General features: G+C 40.8%; 1 protein-coding gene across 2 annotated transcripts; it reads left to right on the top strand.

The window, feature by feature from the left end:
- Positions 1 to 496: 496 nt before the first annotated feature.
- On the top strand, positions 497 to 11,204 carry LOC124675041 (regulator of nonsense transcripts 1 homolog). 2 transcript variants are annotated; one of them, XM_047211104.1, is made up of 29 exons: positions 497 to 1,170; positions 2,466 to 2,717; positions 2,817 to 2,987; positions 3,123 to 3,173; positions 3,288 to 3,380; positions 3,533 to 3,628; positions 3,730 to 3,780; positions 3,863 to 3,981; positions 4,378 to 4,486; positions 5,160 to 5,282; positions 5,370 to 5,441; positions 5,845 to 5,916; positions 6,004 to 6,070; positions 6,188 to 6,330; positions 6,424 to 6,495; positions 6,568 to 6,696; positions 7,366 to 7,521; positions 7,615 to 7,728; positions 7,860 to 7,958; positions 8,042 to 8,119; positions 8,541 to 8,675; positions 8,970 to 9,044; positions 9,143 to 9,236; positions 9,353 to 9,723; positions 9,799 to 9,861; positions 9,941 to 10,012; positions 10,169 to 10,297; positions 10,625 to 10,744; positions 10,828 to 11,204. In XM_047211104.1, exons 1-29 carry the CDS (start codon positions 592 to 594, stop codon positions 10,906 to 10,908), a joined length of 3,786 nt encoding a protein of 1,261 aa, XP_047067060.1. In that variant the 5' UTR covers positions 497 to 591; the 3' UTR covers positions 10,909 to 11,204. The 2 variants fall into 2 exon arrangements, with proteins under 2 accessions (XP_047067060.1, XP_047067059.1); XM_047211103.1 differs by having other exon boundaries at positions 498 to 1,170; positions 9,143 to 9,248.
- The last annotated feature ends 980 nt before the right edge of the window (positions 11,205 to 12,184 follow it).

Raw genomic sequence — 12,184 nt, 5'->3', positions numbered from 1 at the left:
GGTGCTTATCCTCTTCTCTTTTGCTATGTATTGTACATATAAATCAAGCGTAGAATGCGATGGTTGTCTTCTGCATCTCTTCTAGGTGGTAGCTCCACCCTTCCGTGCCTTTCGTTGTGTAGGAATGCTTTTGCTTCATGCTGCTATCTCCGCTCTTATTTTTAGTTCTTCGTACTTTCTGCTACTTGCCATACTCTGTTTAGAGAAAAGACTTTGTACGTGTGCTTCAAATTTATAAGCAATGGATTGTCATATTGGCAGCTATTTTTATCGCAATTATACGAAATAGACATTGACATGAGTTCCACGGGATCGTGCGCCAAGGCGCACATCTAAATCTAGTGTACATTATCCGTGGCTGGCAAGCGGGGTCCACGGGAACAACCGTCGCGTTGTAACGCGACTCCATTTGCTTCCCCTCGTGCACCCAGAATCAGAGGCCACCCCGCAGGGTTAAAATCAAATCAAATCCCCCACTACCTCAACATCTCTCTCCTCCCCGAGTCCTCCTCTCCTCTCCCCTCCCGATTCGCCCCGTCTCCTTCCCTGCCTCCCCATCCTGCGCCAAAACCCTAACCCTAGCTGCTGCTCATGGCGACGCAGCCGCCTTCCTCCGCTGCGGCCGCTGACCTCTACGAGACCGCCTCGCAGCCGGACCCCTCCGCCTCCGCCGCCGGGGACGCGTACACCTTCCTCGAGTTCAACACGCAGGGCGACGACTTCGAGTACCCCGACTTCCCGGAGCTCTCCCAGCCCGCCCGATCCGCGCCGCCGCCTCCGGCCCCCGTCACCTCCTCACCATCCTCGTCCTGGCCGGCGCCGCCTCCGCCGCCCGACGCCTCGCCCGACCCCGATCTCGCGCCGCAGGACTCCACCCCACCGGCCTCGTCCTCCTCGCCCTCGCCCCGCTCGTCCGCGTCCAAGGCACGGGCGTCAGCGGCGGACGGGCTCGCCGCGGGGGTCGCCTCCCTCAGCTTCGAGGAGCCTCCCGGTGCAGGAGCAGGGGAGGACGGCTACGACTACGGCAAGGGCGACTTCGTGGAGCACGCCTGCCGCTACTGCGGGATCCACAACCCCGCATGTGTCGCCCGCTGCAACGTGCCGTCCTGCCGCAAGTGGTTCTGCAACTCGAGGGGGAACACCTCTGGCTCCCACATCGTTAACCACCTGGTGCGACCCCTACCCTCTCTCGATTATTTGATTATTATTCTTAAGCTTGTAGGACTGAAGTAGAAAATTACCGTGAAATCTGTTACATTGTTTCAACAAGGATTCTCCTGTAGCATGGTGCGTTTCTTAGTGTTGGATTAGTCGATGAGCTAACAACGTGATACAGTTGCCACTTCTATGGGGCTATAGTTTTTGTAACCCGAGACTGATTCTAGGTTAGCGATTTGTAATTTATCTTGATAAGGAAAGGAGGAAGTTGCTTAGTAAATAATATATATCACGTATGTATGTTGAATTGATCATTGATGTCTTCTGTTTAGGGTACTTACATTCAATATTTTCTTTAGTCTATTGTTAGTCATCTGCTGCTGACGCAGAATGTGGGCATGTGAAAATTCCCGTATATAATTTGTCTAAAGTCAAGTTACTTTTCTCTCCCCTCGGAGTAGACTAACCCAGCTTGAAATTTGACAGCGTTTATAGTTATTTAGTTTTTTTTTGGTAATGTTTGTCACGAGGCCGGCAAAATAGGTGAACGTGCTTTATTGGTTCCTCTCCTGCTGTTTTCTGTTGTTACTTTTGTATTTTATATTTTAAGATTTCAGGAATAGGACGTTACATATGTTTATCCAATCTTGCAAGCACAGTTAATTTGGGCAGCGGTTCACAATATCCATGGTGTACAATTTTCTGCAAACTATATTCACTTTGTATGCAAGATCATCTCAAATTGCCTAGGATACACAGAAAATGGTTCAACATTTTTAGAGATATATTTTTGTATCCAACATTGTCTCATAACCAGGGGTAGTGCATATTGTCCAATAGGTCACAGCACCTGTCAGGTAGTGCTAAGATCTAAAAAAATGTTGGTAAATTTTACTTTGTTCCTGTATGCCTAGCTACCATTGTTTATTATATTATGACCCCTTTGGAGATACCTTTTCTGCTGTATGCATATGATTCTATACGATGCATATTGATGCATACTCTGTTATTTACATTATATATTTTTCCTGTCATATATGTGGATGGGGATTATCCTAAGTAAACTCTGATTCAGTTATGTGTCTTCTAGAAAGAATTGCTTATTGGTGTTCTAGAAATAGCTATACTAATCATAACAATTAACCTTGTTCTGTCCACCAATAAGCATTTTGAGAGTAAGCAACATTTGTCAGTCATACCACAAGAAAATCCATGCTTCCACCTGCTTATATTAAGAAATTGTTATCCATTTTGGCTATCTTACTAGTTATATCTTATAGTGTATATGTGTTGTTTATTTTTCACAGGTTAGAGCAAAACATAAGGAAGTTTGCCTTCACAAGGATAGCCCTCTGGGTGAAACAATCCTTGAATGCTACAATTGTGGCTGTCGGAATGTATTCCTTCTTGGTTTTATATCAGCAAAGGCAGAGAATGTTGTTGTTCTTCTGTGCAGAGAGCCCTGTTTGAATGTTAATGCATTGAAGGATATGAACTGGGATCTCAGTCAGTGGTGTCCTCTTATTGACGACAGGTGTTTCTTATCATGGCTTGTCAAGGTAAAATTTTTCTCCTTTTTTATTTTGTTTGGTAGTGAGTGTCTATACATATTTGCTGTTACCATTTCCTTCTCTATCTAATAACTGAACAACTTCCAGGTTCCCTCAGAACAGGAGCAGCTGAGAGCCCGTCAAATTAGTGCCCAGCAAATTAACAAAGTAGAAGAGCTCTGGAAAACAAATCCTGATGCTTCTCTTGAAGATCTTGAAAAGCCTGGTGTTGATGATGAACCTCAGCCAGTGGTTTTGAAGTATGAAGATGCTTACCAGGTTTTGAAATTGTCCGCGGGCATTTGTTCCTTGAGCTTATTTCAGCTATCTTATATCTTGGTGTGTCAGTAATTACTTTAAATCTTCTTGTGTATACTGGCACTGTAACTAGAATGCCTTTATTGTTTCTGCCAGTATCAAAATGTCTTTGCTCCGCTGATAAAGCTTGAGGCTGACTATGACAAGGTACTGCATTTTGCCAATATTTTCTGAATGTGCTTGTATTTCTTTAGCAGGACACCTGCTACACACATAGAACTGATTTGTTTTGTTTCATTTCCTCTTATTGTTTTACTGTAGATGATGAAGGAGTCACAGAGCAAGGACAGTCTAACTGTGCGGTGGGACGTTGGATTGAACAAGAAGCGTGTTGCATATTTTGTCTTTCCAAAGGTTTGTTTGAGGAAGGAAATGCATATGGTTCTGAATACAGAGCCTCCTTGATCGTTATCCTCTTGTAGTTTCCTAATTTTCATGACTATTTTTAACTGCACTTGTTACCAAACGACACCTGTTAATCTCGGGAAATCAATTTTAAATAATAGGAAGATAATGAATTGAGACTTGTCCCTGGAGATGAGCTGCGTCTGAGATATTCTGGTGGTACTTCACACCCTGCATGGCAATCTGTGGGGCACGTGGTATGTGTACTATAAACATGTCGTTTGGTAATTGGTATCTATACCCTAACCTTGGTAGAGTTATTTCTATGCTGGCACCCATGCTAATTATTTCCTTACAGATTAAACTCACTGCACAAGAGGAGGTAGCACTGGAGCTTCGTGCTAGTCAGGTATAGAGTCAGTTCACTGTTGTTTTTTTTTAACACTCCCTCAGTTTTGTGTAGTTCCACCTTAAACCTTTCTGGATTTCAGGGTGTTCCTGTTGAATTGAACCATGGATTCAGTGTGGATTTTGTTTGGAAGAGTACTAGCTTTGATAGGATGCAAGGGGCAATGAAGACTTTTGCTGTAGATGAGACAAGTGTCAGTGGGTAAGTTCTATGATTACTAATGTATGTTTCCTTCGTGGGCATGGATGCATGCTTCGTTAGTTTGACTTGAAGGGAAATCAACATGAAATCCAACAAGTACCTCAGTTTACCCTTGAAGCTATTTCAAAGTTGCTTAACCAGCATTATGAAAGAACACAAGGAGTTGTTTAGTTGTGCGTCCATTGGTTGTTCTCTTTAAGTACTAGAACTTATTGCTTAGGGCTTACCTTATTTGGATATGGGGTTTAAGGCAGGGGATTTAGTCTTCAGGATGTTTCCATTTTTAAGTTTGTACTTGGATTCTTGGTTTATTCACAATAATTCACAATATATGTCATAGTCATATGACTATATCCTTCAGCAAATTCTTATTTTTTTTATATTCCTTCTACACAGATACATATACCACCATCTTTTGGGCCACGAAGTTGAGCATCAGATAATACGTAATACACTGCCAAAACGCTTTGGTGCACCTGGACTTCCAGAACTAAATGCTTCCCAGGTATTCTGATGTTGGTGTGTTGGTACTTCTAGTAGTGCTTCTTATAGCAACATGTCTTCATGGCTTTGATTGGTGAACTGCTCTCCCTGTTCATGCTACTTTTAATTAGTGCTTCTTATAGCAACATGCCTTCTTGGCTTAGATTGGTAAAGTGCTCTCCTTGTTCTAGGACGTCCCATAGGGTTCTTATATGGACTACATCTGTTTCCAAAATAGAAGATGTCCTTGGAACTAGGAAGCGTGCTGTCAAACTTTTCTATCCTTGACCACTATGAAATATATTTTATTGGTTAGGTGTACTTATGTTCATGGATAAGTGGTTCACCTCACAATGCTCTTTTATAATATTTAACTTGCATATGTTCATGGATAAGTGGTTCACCTCCGTTCCAAAATATAAGCCTTTTTTTTAGAAAGCTAGCTTTCTAAAAGGGCTTACATTTTGGAACGGAGGTAATATTACACAAAAATTGCTCAAAGTAGTTTTTTGGAGACCGTGTAAGTGTAGAACATCGTGTAGTTTCAATTGGAAAGAGTAATTATGTAACTTAAACTTGGGGCGGAGGCACACACCTGTTGCACTGCTATAGCTTTATTGATGTTAAAGTAGTTTAAGCAAACTTATGTCTGTCTTCTTGTTGATCTGATGTTTGGGAGTGGCATGTGTATTCAGGTCTTGGCAGTTAAAAGTGTTCTTCAGAAGCCCGTTAGTTTGATTCAAGGCCCACCTGGCACTGGGAAAACTGTTACATCAGCTGCAATCGTGTACCACATGGCAAAACAAGGTCAAGGACAGGTAAAAAGAAGGCATGTTGTACATTTGATGTGTTGTTACAGCTTGGAACTACTATTTTGATCTTCTGTATCTGTTTTGAAATCTCAGGTCCTTGTATGTGCACCAAGTAATGTTGCTGTTGATCAGTTGGCAGAGAAGATAAGCTCAACAGGTCTCAAGGTGAATATGATGCATTTACTGTTTAAGTTGATCATCTATTGTTTCCCATCTGTGCCTTTGAAATCGTCTGCTTATCAATTGAGTATGGCGTCTATAGAGCACTGCAACTATTATACTCTTTAGTTAGCGCTCGTATGCTTCACGTGATTGCAAGAATAATTGAAAAGAACATACTCCCTCCGGTTCATATTAATTGACTCTAATATGAATGTATCTGGACACATTTTAGTTCTAGATACATCCATATTGAAGTCAATTAATATGAATCGGAGATATCATAGTTGGACAGAGTACACACTACACACGTGCTCTGATAACGTGTAGTAGACTACACAGTGCAATTGATGATGTATTAGTTCTATTTATTTTCAAGGAGTAACTGTGGTTGAATACTCTACTCCAGGTTGTTAGGCTCTGTGCGAAATCTAGAGAAGCTGTTTCATCACCTGTTGAGCATCTGACACTTCATTATCAGGTATGCTCTTGATTCCTATCTATCGAGTTCTTGCATCCAAATTAACCTTTTGGTGGACGTCAATCATGTGCTTTTGCAATTATATAGGTTCGGCATCTCGATAATTCTGAAAAGAGCGAAATGCATAAGCTACAGCAACTGAAAGATGAACAAGGTGTTTTATCTGTTCCCGACAAGCATGATCCGTGATTTGACATTTTCTTCGAAGAGACTCAATATAACTGCAATTTGTTGGCTGAGAGCTCTTTGTGGTTATGTTCTATTTTTACAGGGGAATTATCGAGCAGTGATGAGAAAAAGTACAAGGCACTAAAACGAGCCACTGAAAGAGAGATATTACAAAGTGCTGATGTGATTTGCTGCACTTGTGTTGGTGCTGGAGACCCTCGTTTGTCAAACTTCCGTTTTCGCCAGGTACTGATTTATCTACTTCTTTCACTGTTTTTAGGCAAGTGCCCGTATTTGTTCTGTATTATATCCTGAAGCGGTTTAAATGGCTACTGGCAGGTTCTTATCGATGAGTCTACACAGGCAACAGAGCCGGAATGTCTTATTCCGTTGGTTCTTGGTGTCAAGCAGGTAAAAACATAATTATTGAGTTCATTTAGGCTAACTTGATTATGTTTATTCATACCTTTTTGATCCATGTAGGTTGTTCTTGTTGGAGATCATTGCCAATTGGGTCCTGTCATCATGTGCAAAAAGGCAGCACGAGCAGGATTAGCACAATCTCTCTTTGAGCGCCTTGTTATCCTTGGAGTCAAGCCATTCAGGCTACAGGTAATTGTTGCCTTTCTTTTTCCATAGTAGCGTTATCATTTTGTTAATATGTTTTTTTTGTCGTACTATTATTTTCATGTCTTGAATTAGATGTCACAGATTTGTCTAGATTCACATGTGTCTATAAATGTGTAGATACATGCATATCTAAACAAATCTGCGACCAGTTATTCGGGACAGAGGGAGTATTATTTTGTGGAGAGAATTGTCAAGATATATGTGCAGTAATTTATTTATCACATTTAAGACTCCTAAGCTGCTCTCTTATTATACATTATATTATTTTAATAAAATACGTAAGAGTATGTTATTTGATGCAGAACAAAATTGCATTTACTTTTTGTGCTCCATGCAACATGTTACTTCATGTACTCTCATTTCCTTGGAAGTGCATATAATTTTTCCCACTCATGTTACTTTGGAATATCGAATTTAGTGGAAATAAGTTTCATGACGAATGAGTTGTCAACTCCGCCAAGTTATACCCGAGTTTTAAATTATAATACTGCAATGATTAACTGTTAACATTCTATGACAAGAGTTTTTTCTAGATATTGGGAGAATACAGGCCCAGCCTCTACATCAAACCAATCATTACAACATTGCAGCCAAAATCTGAAATATTTCAGTTCAAAGCTAATGTTATTAATTAATCATCCTGATTTACAGGTCCAATATAGAATGCACCCTTGTCTTTCAGAATTTCCGTCCAACTGTTTCTATGAAGGCACACTGCAAAATGGAGTAACTATAAATGAAAGGCAAACAACTGGAATTGATTTTCCTTGGCCTGTTCCAAATCGACCCATGTTCTTCTATGTGCAGGTACCTTCTTGGACAATTGCTTGCTTTTTTTTCATACGCACAAACGATTCTCCTGTATATATATATACTAATTCATATACTGATTTTCTATAGATGGGAGTAGAAGAGATAAGTGCTAGTGGGACATCTTACCTCAATAGAACTGAAGCTGCAAATGTAGAGAAAATTGTGACTACATTCTTAAGAAGTGGTGTTGTGCCAAGCCAGGTGTGTACTGAGTAAAGATGATTACTTGTCATTTAAAAGTTTTTGCACTAGCCCCCTTCATTATGATTTATGAAAGACATAATATATGCTTTTGGAACTGGATGTGTACCCATGGATCTTTTAATGTGCAGATTGGAGTTATCACACCTTATGAAGGGCAAAGGGCGTATATTGTAAATTATATGTCAAGGAATGGCTCTCTCCGCCAACAGCTTTATAAGGAAATTGAGGTGAACCATAAAACATGCAACTATATTGTTTGTTTGCCCCTCATATTGGAAGTTTTTTGCTATATTATTTGTATTTGTTTCAGGTGGCAAGTGTCGACTCCTTTCAGGGAAGAGAAAAAGATTACATTATTCTGTCCTGTGTTAGAAGCAATGAACACCAGGTGTTTTTTTGTTCCATCATGTTTGCCCTATAATATTCCTGTGACTATTTTGTCTGACATGCTGGTAATTTATAATTGTAGCATCCTACATACGTCCCATCCAATCTTGAGTTCGTCATTATAAAATATAATGCTGAGTTATTTAATTGTCTGGTTTTATCAGTTTGTATATTGGCATTTGCTTTCTATGTAGTGGAGTATTTTTTTGCAACTTGTAGAAGTTGACACTCAATGCTGTAAAAGAACCTCTACTAGTATATTGTTATTTAAAACATCTATCCATTCATGTTTTTCCTTATAGTGCATTTGGTATATACTGAGCCTTGATGTTTATTAATTTGTGCGGTGTTACTTAGCTAGTCCTTGATGAGCAACTATTTGTTTAAATGACAATATATACTGTGTTTTCATGCCTTTTCAGGGTATTGGGTTTCTCAATGATCCACGCAGGTTAAATGTTGCATTAACTCGTGCTCGGTATGGTATAGTCGTTCTTGGGAATCCGAAAGTTCTAAGCAAGCAACCTCTTTGGAATAGCTTGTTGACACATTACAAGGTATTTGCCTTTCCCTCAATACATATCAATTGGAATCTGAAAGTTCTAAGCGAGCAGCCATTGTATTTTGTGATTAAGTTTTGACCCTTAATTTGACCTGTAATATATGGTTACATACTTACATGTCATAAAAACTAACCTGTTGGAAAGTTTTTTAAATATGAATTGTGTAATGTAATTTTTTGTGTCAAATAACCTACGTTTTGTTGGTCAAAGTTGAACCTCGAATACGTGGCCCCATGTAAATAGAGACGGATGGAGCATATAATAACATTATAACATCTGTGTTTTTAGGAGCATGAGTGCTTGGTAGAGGGACCTTTGAACAACTTGAAGCAGAGTATGGTGCAATTTCAAAAACCCAAAAAGGTGAATAGATTCCTCTTCAAGATAACTATTGGAAAACATTGTCTTCTTTCCTTTTCCTTTTCCTTTAACTTGTTTCTCAATTTTATATTTGCGGGTAGATCTACAATGATCGGAGACTGTTCCTGGGTGGTGGTCAAGGTGTCATGCATGGATCTACCTTCGGCGCAGCAGGCTCAGTAGATAAGAGAAGTGGTAGGGGAAAAGGTTGGTACAGTTATATTTAGTGAACTGTCCTTTTCCTTTTTATTAACAAAGGTTCTATATTAACTCTTTTCTCTAACACACTATTCTTCCCCCCAAAATTTCAGGTCACCCGTTTGTTCCATTTGGGCCGCCAAATGGTGCTCACAAGCCTGGTGTGCACCCATCAGGCTATCCTTTACCCCGTATGCCATTTCCTCCATTTCCTGGGTCTCCTCATTCTCAACCCTATGCAATTCCTACCCGGGGATCCCTGCATGGAGCCATTGGAGCTGTTCCAGCGGTGCCTCAACCTGGTAGCAGAAACTTTGGGGCTCCTCGTGCAAATACTGCTGGCCCTATTGGTGGGCACCTTCCTCCTCATCAACAGAACTCTCAGCAAGCTATGGGGCCAACTTATAACTATCCTGGCTTGGAGAACCCGAGCAGTCAGCCTTCTGGTGGAGGCCCGATGTCCCAACCTGGACTGATGACACAGGTTTGTTTGTTTCTCCACTGTAATATTCCATGAAGTAACAATAGAACAACACTAACATTTGCCTTTCCAAAATAGATGCCTGTTCAAGGTCTCAGTCAAACGTTCCGCGATGGATTTACCGTTGGTGGAATGTCTCAGGTAGTGGCAACTAAAGATGCATGCATTACTATTTTACTTTTCATCCCTTTGGCTAAATATATTTTTTCTGGGTCATTAGGACTTCTTTGGAGATGATTTTAAGAGTCAAGGATCTCACGTGGCATACAACATTGCAGATTTTTCTACTCAGGTTTGTTTCCCATCTGTAAAAATGTTTTTCTACTGTTTTCGGATTGATCGGCGGCTCTGGAATTTGTATAAGCCGATGCTTTGTATTATGCAAAAGTTTAAACCTCACTATTAGTCTTGAAGTGGCTTCTGAAAAGAATTTAACTGTGATATGCAGGCTTCTCAAGGTGGTTATGGTGTTGAATATACACAAGGGCCCCAATCTGGATATCCTGGGAATTATTTGAACCAAAGTGCGCATCCAGGATACCCACATATGGGTGCAACAAATGATATTGTATCTCAGGTACTTTTTTGCAGTTCATAACCAAATATAGTGCATACAAGTTTCTTGAAAAGTCGAACGATATATTATACTACTCCCGCCGATCCATATTAGTTGCCACTAATATAGATGTATCTAGACATATTTTGTTCTCGATACATCCATACTAGTGGCAAGTAATGTGAATTAGAGGGAGTACATACTTGGTCAAACTTTATACCGCTTGACTTTTTAAAAAGCTTATATGCAGTACATTTTGGCAAGGTGGAGTACATCTAATTTTTCTTTTGATGCATTTCCCTGAACAACTTGATGCTCTTTGGACTAAAGCATGTTTGTACGATCCAGGATCACATGGCCCATGGTTCACATGGAATGTTTACACAAGCGGGATACAATGACCCATCACAAGACGAGTCTTCTCAGATGCATTATGGGATGGGTGCTCCTGGCCATCTTCAGTCGCAGGTGGTTCATCTATTTCCATGTGTTCAATGTTTTTTTGATCGGAAAACCGTTTCAAGTGGAGCTAACGTGATGATCTGTTGCAGAGCATGATGAATCCTATGTACTCTCAGTCTTATGCTCACTATAACACACAACCCCAGTCCCTGCAGCCTCCTCCACAGTGATCAGGAAAGCTTGTCACATATGGCTGAAACAGGGTTAAATTTTGGAAGTTTCATGAATTGCATCCCCTTGGCTCATGGCAGCTTGGTTATGCCTTTCTGCTGTACAATGCAGAAGTGTTGGTGCATAGTTATCAGTTGCAAGCAAAGTGGACAAGCATATTTTGGTGCACTACATATCAGATGTTTATTGGGTCAGGCCTGTACGAGATGGCTGTGGCTACCGATCATACACCATTGGTAAGGAACTCAAGGATTGCGACACATCTCCTTGTCGTGGTAGTTCTCAATGGGGATTAACAACAACAGGTCGCCACTTGTGCATTGAGAGAAAAGGGTGCCGTTGCTACTCCATACCTCACCTATATAGGAGGCGAAACAGGGTTTGTAGTGGTTTGATGTGAATATGTGCTGCCATCGAAGTCAAAGGTGCAGCGGCTATTGCCTGCCTCCATGGTATCATGAAGACGCCTGCTGATTGGCTTTGTATAGAGGTGCTATAGGTGGGGAGGCCAACCCTCAGATCTTGCACATGACCAAGATACTTGCCTGATATGTATGCTTTCTATATAGTTTCGATTTTTCACAAAAAAACGATAATGTAGGTAATGTTGCTTGGAACAACGAGTGCAGTAGCTTGTGGTATTGGGGGAAAGTGAGATTTATTGGATCTCTTGGTCATCTGGTGTTACTCTGGCTTGGGTTTGGTACTGAATACTAATCAGCATGGGGTTGGCTTTTAACCTGAGTGTTTTGAAGCTTGTGTTGCTATCACCCAAGTAATGTTTTCAAGTTTATGTTGCTATCTGAATTTGACCACATTGTCTTCCGTTTTGCTGTTCATTTACTCTCTTGTTGCAAGTGGCGTGGTGTGAAGCGTATAGATAGCAGGACAGTGATTGTGGCAACTGCCTTCTTCTTGGAACTGCCGGTGACCGTGTAGATATTTGTGACAATGCTAGGAGGACCTTGTTATCCTCCTAGCATTGTCACAAAATCTTGAAGGCGTCACATGGGAACCTCAAAATTGGGGGTTACTCTGTCGAGTACCCAATAGCCCCTGAGATCCAGCTTGAATACATCTTCTTTTGTGGCATGAACTCAAAGTTGTATTCAAGCTGGTTTCATTTGATTGCTTATTAGAGTTAGAGTTAGGGTTAGGGTTAGTAAAAACATTTCGGCTTTTGCTTCAGTGTTCTCCGTTTACATTGGCATAGGGCTATTAGTAAACAAGCCTGGTGCATCTGATGGATTGGGAACCTGAGGGTAAAAACATCTG

This window comes from Lolium rigidum, chromosome 7, assembly GCF_022539505.1.
Source record: "Lolium rigidum isolate FL_2022 chromosome 7, APGP_CSIRO_Lrig_0.1, whole genome shotgun sequence".
Classification (NCBI taxonomy): Eukaryota; Viridiplantae; Streptophyta; class Magnoliopsida; order Poales; family Poaceae; genus Lolium; species Lolium rigidum.
The sequence above is the reverse complement of the archived record's forward strand: the minus strand, read 5'-3'. Positions and strand labels throughout refer to the sequence as shown.

Coding starts and splice junctions, on each gene's coding strand:
- LOC124675041 (XM_047211103.1), top strand. CDS start 592: ATGGCGACGCAGCCGCCTTCCTCCGCTGCGGCCGCTGACCTCTACGAG. Junction 3,381..3,532: donor CATATTTTGTCTTTCCAAAG/GTTTGTTTGAGG, acceptor TTTAAATAATAG/GAAGATAATGAATTGAGACT. Junction 4,487..5,159: donor CAGAACTAAATGCTTCCCAG/GTATTCTGATGT, acceptor ATGTGTATTCAG/GTCTTGGCAGTTAAAAGTGT.